This window comes from Mustela lutreola, chromosome 9, assembly GCF_030435805.1.
Source record: "Mustela lutreola isolate mMusLut2 chromosome 9, mMusLut2.pri, whole genome shotgun sequence".
NCBI lineage: Eukaryota > Metazoa > Chordata > Mammalia > Carnivora > Mustelidae > Mustela > Mustela lutreola.
In genome coordinates, this window is record NC_081298.1 from 110,121,713 (window position 1) to 110,139,192 (window position 17,480).

The 17,480-nt window shown below is 46.3% G+C and overlaps 1 protein-coding gene across 8 annotated transcripts in view; it reads right to left on the minus strand.

Annotated features, from left to right (window-relative positions):
* The window catches only part of ACOXL (acyl-CoA oxidase like), a 349,566-nt gene that overhangs the window by 265,062 nt on the left and 67,024 nt on the right, over nt 1-17,480 (minus strand). For all 8 annotated transcript variants that reach the window (XM_059188392.1, XM_059188391.1, XM_059188389.1 and 5 more), the window contains one exon: nt 15,903-16,035. In XM_059188392.1, the coding sequence (XP_059044375.1) occupies nt 15,903-16,035 (133 nt within the window). The remainder of the gene's footprint in view (nt 1-15,902; nt 16,036-17,480) is intronic.

Sequence of the window (17,480 nt, forward strand, 5' to 3'; positions counted from 1 at the left end):
AATGGATCACTTTCTTATATCATACACAAAAAACAAACTCAAAATGGATTAGAGGCCTAAATGTGAGACCTAAACTATAAATTTCCCAAAAGGAAACACAGGCAGTAAATTGTTGGACATTGGTCTTAGCAATATTTTTTTGGATCTGTCCCCTCAGACAAGGGCAACAAAAGCAAAAATAAACAATTGGGACCACATCAAACTAAAAAGCTTTTGCACAGCAAAGGAAACCATCAATGAAACAAAAAGACAACCTAATGAATGGGACTAGACATTTACAAAGGATGTTTCTGATAAAGGACTAATATTCAGAATACATAAAGAACTTCTACAACTTAGCACCAAAGAAAACAAACAATCTGCCTTGAAAATGGGCAGAAGACAGGAATCCATCAAAATCCTTGGGGAGAACACAAGCAGCAACCTCTTTGACCTCAGCAGCAGCAACTTCTTCCTAGAAACATCGCCAAAGGCAAGGGAAGCAAGGGCAAAAATTAACTATCGGGACTTCATCAAAATAAAAATCTTTTGCACAGCAAAGGAAACAGTCAACAAAACCAAAGATAACTGACAGAATAGGAGAAAATATTTGCAAATGACATATTAGATAAAGGGCTAGTATCCAAAATCTATAAAGAACTTATCAAACTCAACACCCAAAGAACAAATAATCCAATCAAGAAATGGGCAGAAGACATGAACAGACACTTCTGCAAAGAAGACATCCAAATGGCCAACAGACACATGAAAAAGTGCCCCACATCACTTGGCATCAGGGCAATACAAATCAAAACCACAGTGAGGGGGCGCCTGGGTGGCTCAGTGGGTTAAGCCTCCGCCTTCAGCTCAGGTCATGATCTCAGGGTCCTGGGATCGAGTCCCGCATGTTTATAGCAGCAATGTCCATACATACTACATACATACATACACAATGGAATACTATGCAGCCATAAAAAATGAAATCTTGCTATTTGCAACAATGTGGATGGAACTGTAGAGTATTATGCTAAGCGAAATAAGTCAATCAGAGAAAGACAATTATCACATGATCTCTCTGATATGAGGAATCTGAGAGGCAGGGCAGAGGGTTGTAGGGGGTAAAGAGGGAAAAAATGAAACAAGATGGGACCATGGAGGGAGACAAACCATAAGAGACTCTTAATCTCAGGAAACAAATTGAGGGTTGCTGGAGTGGAGGGAGGGTGGGAGGAATGGGGGTGGCTGGGTGATGGACACTGGGGAAGGTATGTGCTATGGTGAGTGCTGTGAACTGTGTAAGACTGATGATTCATAGACCTGTACCCCTGAAGCAAATAATACATTATATGTCAATTAAAAAAATGGGCAGAAGACCTAAATAGACATTTCTCCAAAGAAGACATCCAGATGGCCAACAGACATGAACAGATGCTCAACATCACTCACCATCAGGAAAATACAAATCAAAACCACAATGAGATATCGTCTCTCACCATTTCTAATGGCTAATATCAAAAAACCAAGAAATAACAAGTATTGGCAAGGATGTGGAGAAAAGGGAACCCTTGTGCACTGTTGGTGGGAATGCAAATTGGTGCAGCCACTATGGAAAACAGTATGGTGATATCTCAAAAAAATTAATTAAAATTGGGTTATGGACATTGGGGAGGGTATTGCCATGGTGAGTGCTGCAAAGTGTGTAAACCTGGTGGTTCACAGACCTGTACCCTGAGGCTAAAAATACATTATTTGTTAATAAAAAATTAAAAAATTAACAAAAATAGAAATATGTACAACCCAGTAATTCCACTTCTGAGTATTTACTGAAGAAAACAAAAATAGTAATTCAAAAAGATATAAGCTATTATTACAGCCTTATTTATAATACACATGGAAGCAACCTATGTGTCCATTGATAGATGAATGGATAAAGAAGATGTGGAATATATCCATATATATCACAATTAACTATTACTCAGCCTTAAAAAGGATGAAATCTTGCCATTCATGATGTGGGTGGACCAAGATGGTATTATGCTAAGTGAAATAAATGAGATACATAAAGACAAACACCATATTATTTCACTTACATGTGGAATCTAAAAAGCAAAACAAATGAACAAACAGCAGACAAAAAGACTCATAAATACAGAGAACAAACTGGTGGTTGCCAGAGGGGAGGAATACAGTGGGATAGTGAAATAGGTGAAGGGGATTAAGGGGTACAAAATTCCAGTTATAAAATAAATAAGTCTCGGGGATGAAAAGTACAGCATGGGGAATACAGTCAGTGATACTGTAATAACCATGTATAGTGACAGATAGTAGCCACTTATCATGGTGACCATGGGGTAATATATATAAATACCAAATCACATTATACACCTGAAACTAATTTAATAATGTACATGATCCGCACGTTATTTAATAATGTATATCAACTACATCTTCAGTTAAAAAGAAAAAGATGAAAAAGTGGTCTTTGACCAGAGCTATTCAGGGGGGACCCTCAAACCATTCCGGGGTGGGGTGGGGTAGTGCGGACAGGCCAGACGTGCGATGCTCTATGTGCCTTAGCTCGCCTGGGCTCACAACAGCTCTAACATGATCCCCATTTCACAGATGAGAAGACAGAGCTCCATGAGGTGAGGTAGCTTGGCAAGGGCAAACAACTCATGTGGGGCAAGGCAGTGTTTTGCCCACCCCACCCTACCCCGGAATGGTTTGAGGGTCCCCCCTGAATAGCTCTGGTCAAAGACCACTTTTTCATCTTTTTCTTTTTAACTGAAGATGTAGTTGATATACATTATTAAGTTAGTTTCAGGTGTATAATGTGATTTGGTATTTATATATATTACCCCATGGTCACCATGATAAGTGGCTACTATCTGTCACTATACATGGTTATTACAGTATCACTGACTGTATTCCCCATGCTGTACTTTTCATCCCCGAGACTTATTTATTTTATAACTGGAATTTTGTACCCCTTAATCCCCTTCACCTATTTCACTATCCCACTTTCCCTTCTCCTGGACCTCCTTAGAGCGAAGATGCTGGTAATGGGCTGGGGAGTCCCTGGGGCTGAATCAGTTCACAGATACTTATTGCGGGCATCCTCTGCACCTGGCGCTGTGTGACACCCCTGTCCTAGTCTAACAGTCGGACCGAGAAGCAGACAACAGTTAACAGCTGGGGCCGGACCAGCGAGGTGCCATGAAAGCTCCATGCAGGAAGGGCAGCCTCAGGAGTGAGGATGCTTTCTGAGGAAAGAACACCTACCCTAAGACAGTATGGGTGAACGGGAAAGGAAAGAGGGAGGTCATGGGCAGAACCCAGAGTGGCAAGGTGTGGCCTGTTTGAGGAAATGCAATCAGATCTGTACCGCTGAGTACGAGCTCATTTCTGTCGCCCAGAAAGAATCCTCCTTCACCCAGCTCCTCCACAGTCTGGGACCAGGGCTGCTCGCTGAAGCTTTAATCCTGTTACACGGCCATCTCTAGAGAATGAGAGACCATCCCCAGACCTGTGCGTCATCCGCCCAGAATAGCACTCCAGTCACACTGACAATGTCGTCAGACCCATGAGGCTCACCCGTGAGCAATCCGCCAGCATGAGCCAGGGAGCGAGTGAGCTCGGCAGGAAAGAAAACACAGAATCATCTCTGCCTGTATAGACCCCTGCAGGGACTGAAAACACCCTGATGTGGGCAAGCTCTGAAGTCATAAAAATGAAGGTCTGAATACACACAGAAGAAATGGAGAATGCTTGCTTTTAACTGTTTAAAGATTCAGATCAGGGTTTGCTGCCCTTAATTCACTGAAAATGCTACCAAATGACATACATCTGACCTCCATGGAGCTGTGATGTGGACTGACTTATTCTCCACCAAAGAAGCCTTCCCATCGTCATCCACCCATTTACTCACTCACTAAGTGCTTACTAAGTGTCAGGCCCTGTGCTGAGTCCAGAGGGGACAGCAGTGACTAAGAAGACACACGACATGGCCTGCTCCCTTGAAGCTGGCATTCCCAGTGACTGGCCTCGCAGGACAGGCATCCCAGGCAAGACCTACTTGCTCTGTGGTCTTCTGAGCAGCAAATATAGGTGGTTCCACAGAAGTCTTCAGGGACTCTGGCCAGGGCCAGCCTTGCAGGCAGGGAGTGCCCACCCCTCAGTTTACCTTCTCCTGCTCCAGCCACAAACTCAAGTCTGAGGCGATTTCCTCCAGTGTAGGCAGGATCCTCCCCCTTCCCCAATCTGTGTAATAAATGTAGTGAGGCCACATATCCTCACGGGAATGGGGCACTGTGTTCTCATCAGGCACACACATTTTAAATATGAACATCCCCTCCTTTTATGGTCCCTGCATTGGGGTTGACAAGGCACCCTCCCCATCTGGCTTTATAAAAATTGAGAAACAAGCCAAGGAACAGTAGACACGGGCCAAAATGTCGTCTTTCTTACTGATTCAAGCCAGGCTAGAGAAGTAGCTGAGGGAACTAGCAGAAGGACTTGTAATGCCACAGTCCAGCCTTCAGCACACTTGTCCATGTCATCCCAGCAGGGCTGGATAGGGAGGCCTCCCATGAGAAGATTTCTCAGGTGCTAGCCCTCAACACCTGCTCCTTGGAGAAGGGGAAAGCAGGACAGCAGGTCTCCAAAAGCCCCAGAGTCTCAACCTAGAGCTTCCCCAAGAGGGAGGTCACCCCATAGGCACTGCGGTAATGTAAGTTACGGGTAGAGTAGAACAGTTGTGTACTTAAAGGAAAATTTCTATTGGTGAAAGCATAGGAAGCGACCTTTTCTTAACTCCCTTAACAAGTTAAAGGTCACAGTCCCCAAGGCCAGAACTGAGGCCATCCTTGGTCTCTCATATCCAATCAGCCCCAATATCCTCTCCATTCTCTCCTTCACATTTACACCATATTCTTTCCTCACCTCTTCCACACATCATGTCTTAATTGGACCATTATCATAGTCCCAATTGCCAACTATTCACCCCCTCTATCTTCCACCCATTTGCCATGACACTCTATCTAAAATCCAGTTCTGGGGGGCACCTGGCTGGCTCAGTGGGTTAAGCCTCTGTCTTTGGCTCAGGTCATGATCTTAGGGTCTTGGGATCGAGACCCACATCAGGCTCCTTGCTCAGTGGGGAGCCTGCTTCCCCCTCTCTCTCTTCCTGCCTCTCTGCCTACTTGTGATCTCTCTCTCTGTGTCAAATAAATAAAATGTTTTTTAAAAATAAATTTAAAAAATAATAAAATCCAGTACTGGGAGTGTCCTTATCCTGCATGTAATCCTTCCTTTGCAGGTTCTCCATGGCTCCTGAGTCCTTTTCCATCATGGCCGTCACTCACCTGCCAGCTTGGTCAGTGTGGCAGATAGCCACCACAACTTCTCAAGCAAGCCATGGAAGCTCTGGCTGCAGTAAGCCCTCTGTTCATCCACCGTGGGTTTCATTGCTTTATACTCCCTCCATGTCTTCATGCATGGTCTCCCCTCAGCCTGGAACGTTCTTCCCCCTCTTTGTTTCACAAGAAATTTCTACTTATCCTTCAAGAGTCCATGTAAAGTCTTTGGGGGATCTCTCCCCCAATGGCTTAAGCTAATCCTGGTGGCACTTGACCTGGTCTGGCTAGTAACTCCATTATAGCACTAACCTCATATTGATTGTAATTGGTGGTTTCCAATCTCTCTGTCCCCTAACCCTCTCTTTCTCTAATTGACCCCAACAGACCCTATAGGGGGATAGAAAAAGATAATTTAGGGACTAAAACTCTGCAAAAAATCTCCAGTTGATCTATATTACAGGAGCAACTGCATCTAAAAAACAAAAACATCTCCCTATAGAAAAGGAACAGATATGAGAAAGAGCTCTTGAAAATTAGAAGTAATTGTACAAATGAAAATGTGTAATGAAGAAAATTGCAGAACACAGAGCAAATCCTACTGAGAACTCTGAGGGGAAAAAAAGAGAGGCAATCAAGATAAAAATTCCAACCTTCAAAAAATTCAAGTTCTGAGAAAACAGAGAAAAATGGGGGGAAAAGAATTACCAGAGAACTATTAGAAGAAAGTTCTCCAGAATGAAAGGAATTTTCAAATTCCTTTCCAAGTGCCATGCAGGGTAAAATGAAAGACCCGATCTAGACATATCACTGAGAAAGTTCCATATACTTAAGCCAAACAGCTTCTAGAGCTAATGCGGAGGTCTCCTACACAGGAATATAGAAACTTTCACCCACAAACCTGACGCGAGTAAGCAGAGGTATTCAAAAAGCCATCCTACTGGACTGAGCTCAGAATTGTACATGCTCAACAAATGTTCATTATATATGGACCTTCTCCCCATAAAAGGACATTCTATGTAAAGGCTGGACCTGCCTGTCTCCCCTCACCCCTCATGCCCCCTGCACATTGATGCTCAGGACCACAGTGACACATGGTGATCCCGCAAAGTCCGTGGTGCCGCTAAAGAACAAGTCAAGTCCCAGGCCACAGTGGAGAAGGAAGCCGGGATTCTGGCCCAGCCGCTAACCAGCCGGCATCTGCCAAATCCCAGTTTGAGTGGAACTGCCACAATTTTAAACGTAGACAAAAGATTCTTTTTATTTTCTGGTTTGGTTTGGTTTGGTTAACCAAAGCAAATACAACATGTGTCCAAGTGGTCCAGGAATGCCAGTGAGCAGGGTCTGTGATGGACTCATAGGACTCCTTGCTTGAGGATGACAAAAGCCATCCCAGTGTGGGTAAGGCAGGGCCCCAACACGAGGCTGCCACATTGGGAGGCCTGGGGAACTCGGGGCAAGCTGCTACATTTTTCTATCTCTCGGTTTTTTCATCTGGAAAAACCAGATGGTGGGTGGATCACGACAGCACCCACCTCACAGAGCCGCTGTGATGACTAAAGGACTGATTATCTATAACATGCTCAGGGACGCACTCAGGACAAGGCGTTATTACTTGGGGACGAGCTGTACTACTGTCCCCTTTCTCTGAGAAACTACCAACAGATGGATCCATGGCAGAGGAAGAAGAATGGAGTCCAGGAAATGTGGAGTCAGGAAAAGGTACAGTGACCTGTACAAGCCCTTGTGCAACATGAAATATCAAGTTTCAGGTGGAAAAGCTCCTAAGGACAGTAAGCCCGCCATGAATCATCCATACTTGACCTCTCAGGTGGCACAGGTGGTGCTCCCAGGGGCAGGCAACAGGACAGATGACGTTCCTCACAGCTGCAGCCTGGGCACCATTTCTCCATGACCTGGGTGAGCAGGCTGCTAGAAGACAGCCCCCTTCCAAGTGGCACCCAGGTGCAGAGCAGCTTGGAAGCAGTCTATACTGGCAGCAGCATCACTACTGCTTCTCATAGCTGCCACGGCCACACCACAGGGTTTGAGGAGACTGGGGTTTCCTACGAGGCTTGCTCAGCCTCTGATGACTTAGTTCAAGGGAGCTCTGTTCCTTGAAACGTTATCTTAGTCACAAACATCTCACATTCCTGGGCCACATCAAAAGGGGAGGGATGCCCAAGACTTTCCTCTCCTCCAACACAGAAAAACTCCATATGCCGGCATGTTCTCTTGGGTGGTCTATCTGCAGGTGGGACCTGGAGACTTTGCCCAGGGCGGAAGGGCTGGAGGTCAGCTTCTAGGTCTTCGGTGCCTGAGAGACTCAGAGCCTCATTCAGAAATGTCTCCGTAAAACATAGGCACCGGACTCTTATCTCCAAGGTCTCTTCCAACCACAAAAATCTCTGGACACTCTCTTTACAAAGCCCACCACCACCACCTTCCAGGATCTAGGTTACCAGGATGCACTGTGAGCTCCCAGAGGGCGCACACCTCTCCAGGTTCTCTCTGCTTACTGCCCACAGTGGCTCATCCCGCATGTGTTCACAGAATTGAAGTAAATTCAGAATGGTAACACTTTAAAATTACCATTTCAAAAATTCATGTCAGTTGCTACTTATCTACAGTTGTACTAGCTCTTTAACTTTTTGCTCTTTGAGGGAAAAGGCAGCAGATGCACCTTTTAAAAAATAAATGTTCAAATTTCAGTTGTTAAAAATGTAAACTGCCATGGAAACACCACACAAAAATATTTTTTTGGTTTTTTTTTTTTAAGATTTTATTTATTTATTTGACAGACAGAGATCACAAGGAGGTGGGGAGGCAGGCAGGGAGAGAGGGGGGAAGCAGGCTCCCCGCTGAGCAGAGAACCCTATGATGCCAGGCTCAATCCCAGGACCCTGAGAGCATGACCTGAGCCAAAGGCAGAAGCTTTAGCCCAATGAGCCACCTAGATGCCCCACCAAAAAAAAAAAAAAAAAAAAAAAATTTTTTTTTACCATTTTCACACCCACCCCAAATGCTGCAAACTAATTTTTTTAAACCATTTGTGAGCCAAATTATACCCTGAAGAGTCATCCAGATAACTCTGCCTCCTGTGTACAGTCTTGGTCTTGGGCCAGACAATTAATTACTCAGGTGATGCACCCACCCCCTTTTCCCTATACTGACCATTTTGTAATAATCAACACTCATAGCTGACAAGATGCTAAACTGATGAAAACAACAAAATTCCAGGCTTTTCTTACGTACAACCCCAAATAAATAGGAAAAAAAAAATAATCTGCAAGTCATTATTGGTATTTGCTACCCTCTGGTGGTCAACCTTGGGAAGTTTCTACCCCAGAAAACTGGAAACGGTATCTCTTTCACAGATGGCCCCTCCAAGGGTCATCCAGACCAAACCCTTTATCCCACGGGACTTCCCCAGCATCTGAGCAAGTCCTCTGCTCCTTCCACCTGTGTACACATTGTGAGGACACTAAAATAAGAATAATGTCAACCTGAGTAGAACAAGATGAGCAACATGAAAATGCTTCCTCAAAGCATACACAACGTATCTAAAAAAACAAGCATACAACTGACACAGAATGAGCCCCATTTTCGATTCTCCAACTCCCTGTGGTAAGGGATGACTGGCCACATTACAAAAGATCAACAGAATAAACATCAATCAACTCTGCCTCGTCAATTTCAATGATAAACACACACTTGTGAGTACCGTACATTTTCAAGACATTGCTCTAGAGACCCCATATTCTACCTTACTCTGCCCTCTGTTACACCACACCATTCGACAAGGCAGAGGTCTCTCTGTGCTCACTGTCAGAGTTCTTCTATTTCTATCCAATCCCATTCAGTTTAGTCTGTACACCAAGCCCTCATGTGTACAAGGTCCTATAGAGATGCTCCTTATTTAGTCCTTAATGCTGGCTGAGGGCCAGGCTCTGGAGGATAGAATATGCCTCTGACTTCTCCTTATATACTCTTGCCTAGGGCGTTTTTCTACAATATGTTGTCCATCAGAAAAGTGACTGCCTTTCTTTAGAACATTACATAGCTCCCGATTAACTACCAAATCGTACATGAATGGATCACCCTTGGGTTCAGAGTCTTTGTAGTGGGGTGGGTGGGAAGGTGTGTGGGTGGATGGATGGACGGATGAATGGATAGGTGAGTGGATTGCTGGATAAATGGATGGATGAATGGGAGGAGGGGGTAGGTAGGTAGATAGACGGATGAATGGACAGGTGGGTACATGAGTGTGTAGACTGACAGGAAGATGGGTGAGTAGATAGATGGCTGGATGGCTGGATGGATAGAAGGAAGGGAGGGAGGGAGGCAAAAAGGAAGGGGTAGGGAAAGGAAAGGGAAGGGGAAGAGAAGGCAAGGCAAGGAAAGGAAGAGTAAAAAGACTGCATGACATGTAGTGTTCTACTAGGCCCTACAAGAAGAACAAGTAAAAAAGCAAGGTCTTTCTCCACCAAATGTTCTATTAATAATCACAAAAAATGAAATCAAACTAAGTGACAAGAAGGAGAGATAAACGTAAAATGATTCCAAAAGGAAACTAAAGTAGGTGACCTCCTTAGCAAGAATTAAACAGACAAAAACTTGATAGCTTTATAGTGGTAGCTACAGAAATTGAGGTTATTAATTTAAAGGGACTGGTTCATGGTTGTCAGGGTGGGCAGGCTTCATACTCTGATGCCAGCTGCCCAGCTCTAGTCCCAGCTGGTGACTAGAGTCCCCAGGCCTGGCATTGCCGAGCTAAATGCAGGAGCCAGACACCAGGGTGAGAACACACATCTCGGACATCTCTGGGGATGTGTCAAAGCCTGTGTGAAGGAGAAGCCCCAGGGCAAGGCCAGAAAAAAGGAACACATAGCCAGCTCTACTCTGTGTTCCTCCAACACAGCCCAGGCTCAAGTGATTTTGCACCATCACACCCCTATGGTTTGAAAAGCCTTCTTTGACTCAGAAGACGCAGATACCCCTCAACTCCTCTTGTTATTCTGATTTTCCATGAAACCGCACAGTCAGAAGGTCTCGAAAAAGTTATTCAAGGCCACAATATCCCCAAAGCCCCATTAATAGGAAAAAGTGGACTCTACCACCTTCCTCAGGCTCTTTCTTCATGTGCAACAAGATTCACTGTCAGAAAAGGTCACGTTCCCATCACAAGTCCCGAGTGTCCCATGTGAAACCAATTTCTTCCCTTTGCTCTCCCTTCAGCCCCAGCAACTGGGAAAAGCTATCCACCATCATACATACCACAGCTTTTTATGAGTCAAAGATGGTCTTTCACTCCCTCCACTCTTCTCTCAATACCATGTGTCTTTTAATGATCCCCAGGAAGACAGCCAGATGGCATGGACCTCACCACTCCCCATCCCCATAGCCACAACCAACCATGACCACAGACATCTCCCAGCCACATCCAGGCTCAGCCTCATGCATCCCTGCTGTCAGCTCAAGCACAGCGGGCTGAGCATGTGTTATCAACCCAGTGTGGTATCCTCACAGCCTCAGACGTCATTTTCATGACTGATAGCCCTGAACTTGATTATATAAGCTCACACATCACACCTACATATAATGGTATCTAATAATAATAATACCAGCCTTCCTGTACGGACAGTGTAAGTGTTTGTGGGCACTGTAGCAGCCCCTTCCAGGTACTGACCCACCCAGGCCTTACCACATCTCTACAAGGTTGTGCTGTCATTGTATTTAGAGGTATGGAGAAGCTCAGTAGCTTGCCGAGCTCATACAGAGGCAGGCTGCGAATCCAAGAAGCCCATTCCAGAGTCCATGCTGTTCATGATCTTGCTATGGCCTACGGTAAGCACAGCACTCCAGCTGTCTCACACACGTCAGTCCCACACACCTCACCCGAACAACTTTATGTGGGCCGTCTTCCCTCCGCCTGCCTCAGCACTGGCATGAGGATTAGGTGATGAGGAGAAGCATGGCTCCCACTCCCATGGTCCGGCTTAAGGGCTGTGGTGAAGGTCTTCCTAACCCAATGATTCACAGGCCAGCTCGTGGCCTTCTACAAACCAAAGTGATAACTCGGCTAATTCAGCAGCTCATGAACACACCTGAGCACCTCCAGCTTCTTAGTATTCATGTCCCGCACTGGCCTGCCCCTGTTTTCACCGAATCCAACTTTATCTTTCCATAATATCTACATGTCAATCTTCTCCATACAACATGCTATGACCATCCTTCCAAATATGGGGCCATCTCCCTTATCAAGGACCAGCAGAGTCAACCTGTAATATACTCAGTGCCCACCTTGGACAAATTCCTTTGATCTCTTCAGGCCTCAGTTTCCCCACATACAAATGGAACCTCCTCAGAACTGTTATGAGGAGAAATAAGTTAATACGTATAAAGCACATATTATGTGCAGAGTCAGAAGGAGGAGTTAGCAACATCCTTCTTCCCTGAAAGCCTGGAATGAACTGAGGGGTTGGGGTGTGGGGCACAAGATAAACATGTACGGAACACTTACTTCTACTAACAATTCTGTCAGGTGCTCAATTTGTGAATTCTGATTTATTCCTTTTTTTTTTTCTTTAAAGATTTTATTTATTTATTTGAGACAGAGAAAGAGAGCACAAGGAAGGACGGAGGGAGAAGAAGACTCCCCGCTGAGCAGGGAGCCTGACAAGCAGCTCAGTCCCAGGACCCTGAGATCATGACCTGAGCCAAAGGCAAACACTTAACCGACTAAGCCACCCAGGCACCCCTGATTCATTCTTCATTCATTCTGCCAACTCCTATTTGCTGGGGTCCTACTTCGTGCCATGCCACGTGGGAAGTTGAAGACCCAGCAGTGAAGGTGGCCGGCAAGGCCCTGGCTGTGGAGCCTTTAGGCTGGAAGGACACAGAAATGGCCTATCACACCATTAGCTGGTCAAACCATAGCAAATGCTGCAAGGGGAAGTACAGGGCCTTGAAAACATGAGAGAGGGACCACACGTAGGCTGTGACCTTTCTGAAGAAGGGACACTTACTTTTCTGACCACTAACATGTACATGAACACTAACCATGTGAAAAGTGGGGGAGGGCACGCTAGGTAGCACAGCTCACATGTGCAGGAGGCCGAGTGAGAGGTCATGCAAGGCACTGAAGATGGGAAGAGAACTTGGGCCATGATCTTGGAGGCACCGGGAGGCCAGGATGGGGGCAAGGTGGCTGGGATGGGGCCAGGAATCTATGACTCTATCCGTCAGCTCTGTGCAGGGGTTTTCCAAATGTGGTTCCCAACCAGCAATGTCAACATCAGTGCGGAACTTGCTAGAAATGCAGCTTCACCGGCCCCGGCCCCGGCCCCGGCCCCACCCAGAGGTGCTCAGAACTCTGGGGGAGGGCCCTCGGTACCATGTACTATCTATTTTAAAAGACTAGAGAGACCCTTTGGAGAGAGTGGGGAACCAGCATGTCTTATGCTAAAATATTTACTTCCGTGCAAGATCAACCCAAAATGATGGGCTAGAACTCTTTCACATTTCACACTCCCTCTATTTCTGTCTCTGAACTCAGGGTGACTTTCCCCAGCTTCCTTCCTCCTTCTGAAAAGGCTTCCCAGCCCTCCACTTCAGCTGCCCAGCTCTACTGAAGCCCCACCTCCCACCCAAGCCAAATGCCTTAGTTTCCTTTTCCTTTTGTTCCTGCTAATCATTTAATCTGGCACGGCATTTTGGACGCAAATTGGAGGAAGGCTATTAAGGCAAGCCTTTAAGAGAAAACCTGAAAGTACTAAGAAACTATGGAAATGAGAGATAACCATGAAAAATAAGACATCTGGGCAAAGTTTAAAAGGTCCGGGCATGCTCAGCCTTGAGCAAATTTCACCGTGGGGAGCCACAGTGACAGTTTTCTAATACATAAGGAATGCACATAGGAGAAAAGGATCCATTTTTCCACTCATCAGCGAGAACAGAACAAGCAGGACCATCTTAGGTTTCAGCCGAGAAAACATCTGTCATGTGTTTGAGCCATAGGAGAGGAGGAGCTGCCAAGAGGACTGGTGAGATCATCCTCGCCCGAGACGCTCGCGATGAGATCACAGTGGCCAGGGTCGCTGTCCATCAGGGCCAAGCGCTTCGGCAGTGCCCACACCACATCATGCCGGGGGCTCACAGGCTCCACAAGGGGATCTCCCTGTCACCGTGCAGATGTGCCTCCTGGCCAGGGCAGGTGCTGACTCACAGCCACTCTTTGGCTTCAGAGACACAGAAATCCAAAGAAAACTGCATGCTTCTGCAAAACCTTTCAGACTGCCTTGTTACCTGAAGGCCCGGACGGCATGTGTTCCAATAAAAGCCCACTCATTCCTGTCTCACAGCTAACTCCTATCTTCCCAGTGACAGCAGCAGTGGCAACAGGCATCACATCAGTGACAGCTCTGAGCTACTGAACATTCGCTCTGTGCCAGCGTCGCACATACCTCTACTCGCTCCTGCCTCACCATTATCACAAGGTCCATTTTACAGATGAAGAAGCTGAGGTTTAAAGAGGCCTCCTGATTCGTCCATGGCCCTACTGCCAGTCATGTATTGGCTGAGATTTGAGCCCTTGGTTCCCTATTCTATGATCAAGATAGGGCCTCTATGTTGCCAATGTCTGGGAGATTAGAGAACAAGGACCTTTTAAAAATCAGCCATGGGGGAGCCTGGGTGGCTCAGTGGGATAAAGCCTCTGCCTTTGGCTCAGGTTGTGATCTCAGGGTCCTGGGATCAAGCCCCACATCGGGTTCTCTGCTCAGCAGGGATCCTGCTTCCCCGCCCCTCTCTGCCTGCCTCTCTGCCTACCTGTGATCTCTGTCTGTCAAATAAATAAATAAAATCTTTAAAAATCAGCCATGCTCCCATCTCTCCCACCCTCCTTGGTCCAGATCTGATGATACTGAAAATCAAGTCTCTTCCAGAAGGCCCTGCCACTTCCCTGGCTCTGCTACTCTGTGCCTGCCCCTTGGGCCTCCGCCACCAACCCGGATGAGCTAATGGAGCTGCTGGCAGCATGGACGTCCTTCACACACCGCCACCCCTTCAGAAACATAAAGCACAGGCTTTCTGCATCGCCTGTACAGGCCAGGGGCCAGCAGGTGCTTTCATGTCCCTCGGGCACTCTCCTCAGAGGGACCCAAGGCCACTGCCAGCAGAGGGACTCGTGCAGACTGCCATTGAGGGAACAGATAATCCTGGCTCTGACTTTGTCCCAGCTTCTCTACAATGTAATGCTCAGCTCACCGACTTCTCCCCTTCTGCCTCTCTCTGGAGTCCCGAAATGGCTGAAATGGTTTCTATTACAGACTTAAAGAAGAAGCGTTCCTTAGCACTCTGAAGCTGTGCTTCAGAACACAGCCTTGACTTCAAGCTTCCCTGGGGCCTCCTTCATTTGTCAGACGATTCAGCCAAGGGAACCAATTGGCTGGGCCACTCCTGATGCAGGACCTCAGAATTCAACACCCCTTCAGAACCACAGGAACACAAGCACAGGAAGCAGTGCCTACGGGCGTGAGGTCGCTGGCTGAGCACTGAGCCTGGGTATTTACAGCATCTCAGTTGTACCCACCAGCTGGAAATGCAAAACACAGGGCAGGTCCTACCAGGCCCGCTTCCTGGGAAGTAGGACCAAACCCTCGGAAGAGAGTAAAGAAGAATCCTCCTGCTAGTCAACGGACTATGTGCTGATGTCAGCCTCGAGTCAGGTGAATGAAATTTATTCCTTCTTGGGAAAGTTGGATTCATGCCACAATGTATATTCACGGGTTTCCTCATTTTTCTTCCAGCTTCACCAAGCTCCGTGGAGCTTAGAGCAGGTTTTTCCCTGCTCTAAGACCCTTTGGAGAATGGGGAACCAGCATGTCTTATGCTAAAATATTTACTTCCTTTACTTCTTATGCTAAAATATTTACATGCAAAAGGATGGAAAGGGCCCAGAAAACAGACAATGCTGAGCCTTGAGGATGAGGAGGAGGAGGAGGAGGAAGAGGAGAAAAAGGAGAAAGAGAAGGCCCTTCCAGAACTTGCCTCTACTGGCTTCTCTTTCCAAATTAGTATTTGGGAAGGTGGGAGAGGAGGGGAGGTAGAGATGTCTTCTAGGGGTCTGGCTTCATGGACTCCAACTGTGATGCTGAATGCCAAGCCCCAAACAGCCACGTGACCATCAAATCTCCCCAGTGAACGGAGCTGAGACATGCCAGCCTCCCCTCACTTGTCAGCTCTTAGCTGCTTTTCCAGCAGATGCATTTGTTCTGAATGACCCAGGCCCCCCCGCCCAGGTCATCTTTTGTGGCTCTTTTACCACAATGCCTATGTCGTACCCACCATAATCAGCAGCCCATCTGAGATGTAGATGGATAGGATTCCATGATAAGAAGGGGGCAGAAATATTCTCTGTATGCGACCAACTGGCCCTTCTTAGTATCTAACCATTAACCCTAGCCACAATACAACAACAGTGGCTCGGGAAGCTCAGCTCCTAAAATTGTTATCCCCGGAACATGCAGAGAATAAACCGTGATGTAAATTAAAATCAGAGTCAACTACCTTCATGGCACCCAGAGCTTGGAAAGTCACAGCTAATCTCGAAGGGGTCAGTGCTGCCAGCATCGCATTGAATCTTGCACTCTTGTTCTTAATAGGAGAGTGGTACTGCCCATCTGGAGCCACAGAACCAAACCTATGATAGGGGAGAGGCAGGTGGAAAAGAGGAGCAGGGTTAACAAAGAAGAAGTACATGGCACCACTAGAAATGATGTCATACACACACACACAAGGTTTCTGGGTCCAGGAACTACGCTCATGAGACCTCAGAGTCGGAGGCAGGGGAAGAGTCTCCCCAGGAGATTCTGACCAAGATTTGACTCACGGAAAGTAAAAGCAGGTTTCGTGCCAAAAAGAAGCATGGGGACTGCCATCATTAAACCCACACTGGAGCCTGAATGTGAAGACCACACCCCAATCCACTCTTTTGTTGTTGATATATAATTCACATGCCATAAAATCCCCCCCTTTTAAGGTGTGCAATTCAGTGCTTTTTAGGACATTCAGAAACTCGTACAATCATTATCACTGTCCAGTTCCAAAACATTTCATCACCCCCCAAAAAACCCTCATGCTGTGAGCAGTCACTCACAGTACTCATCATACTCCAGGCCCTGGCAACCGTTAAACTACTATCTATCTCTACAGAGTTGTCCATTCTGGATGTTTCCCATCGGTGGAACTGTATAATATGTGGCTTATATGTGTGCCTTCTTTTACTCAGCTCGTTGTTCTCATGGTCCCTGCATGTTGTGGTGTGTGTCCATACTTCATTCCTGTTTACGGCCCCATGATAAGCCCCTGCATGGATACACCATATCTTGTTCCTCTGCTCATCAGTTCATGGATATTTGGGTTGTCTCCCCTTTTATGGCTATTATGAATAATTATGCTTTGAACAGGGCGCCTGGATGGCTCAATGCGTTAAAGCCTCTGCCTTCGGCTCAGGTCATGATCCCAGGGTCCTGGGATGGAGGCCCGCATCGAGCTCTCTGCTCAGCTGGGAGCCTGCTTCCTCCTCTCTCTCTGCCTGCTTCTCTGCCTACTTGTGATCTCCGTCTATCAAATAAATAAATAAAATCTTTTTAAAAAATTATGCTATGGACAATTGGACAATTTGAACAATTGTGGACATGTTTTGGTGCAAGCATGTTTTTGATTCTCCTGTGAATGATGTTTTCACCCATACCTAGGAACAGAATGGGCTCATATGAAAAACTTAAACTTTTGGAGAGATGCCAAACTCTTTTCCAAATTGGCAACACCATTTTCACCCCCACCAACAAGGTATGAAGGCTTCAATTTCTCCACATCCTCGCCAACCATTATGGCCTGTCTCTTTTTTTATACCCATCTGAGCAGGTGCAAAGTGGTATCTCATTGTGGTTTTGATTGGTATTTCCCTAATGACAATGACGTTGAGCATCTTTTCATGTGCTCACTAGCCATTTTCATATCTTCTTCGAAGAAATGTCTATTCAGGCTTTTGCCCATTTTTCAGCTGGGTCATTTGTCTTTTAATTGTTGAGTTGTAGCAGTTCCTTTTATATTCTGGATGCCATATAGATAGATATAGATATA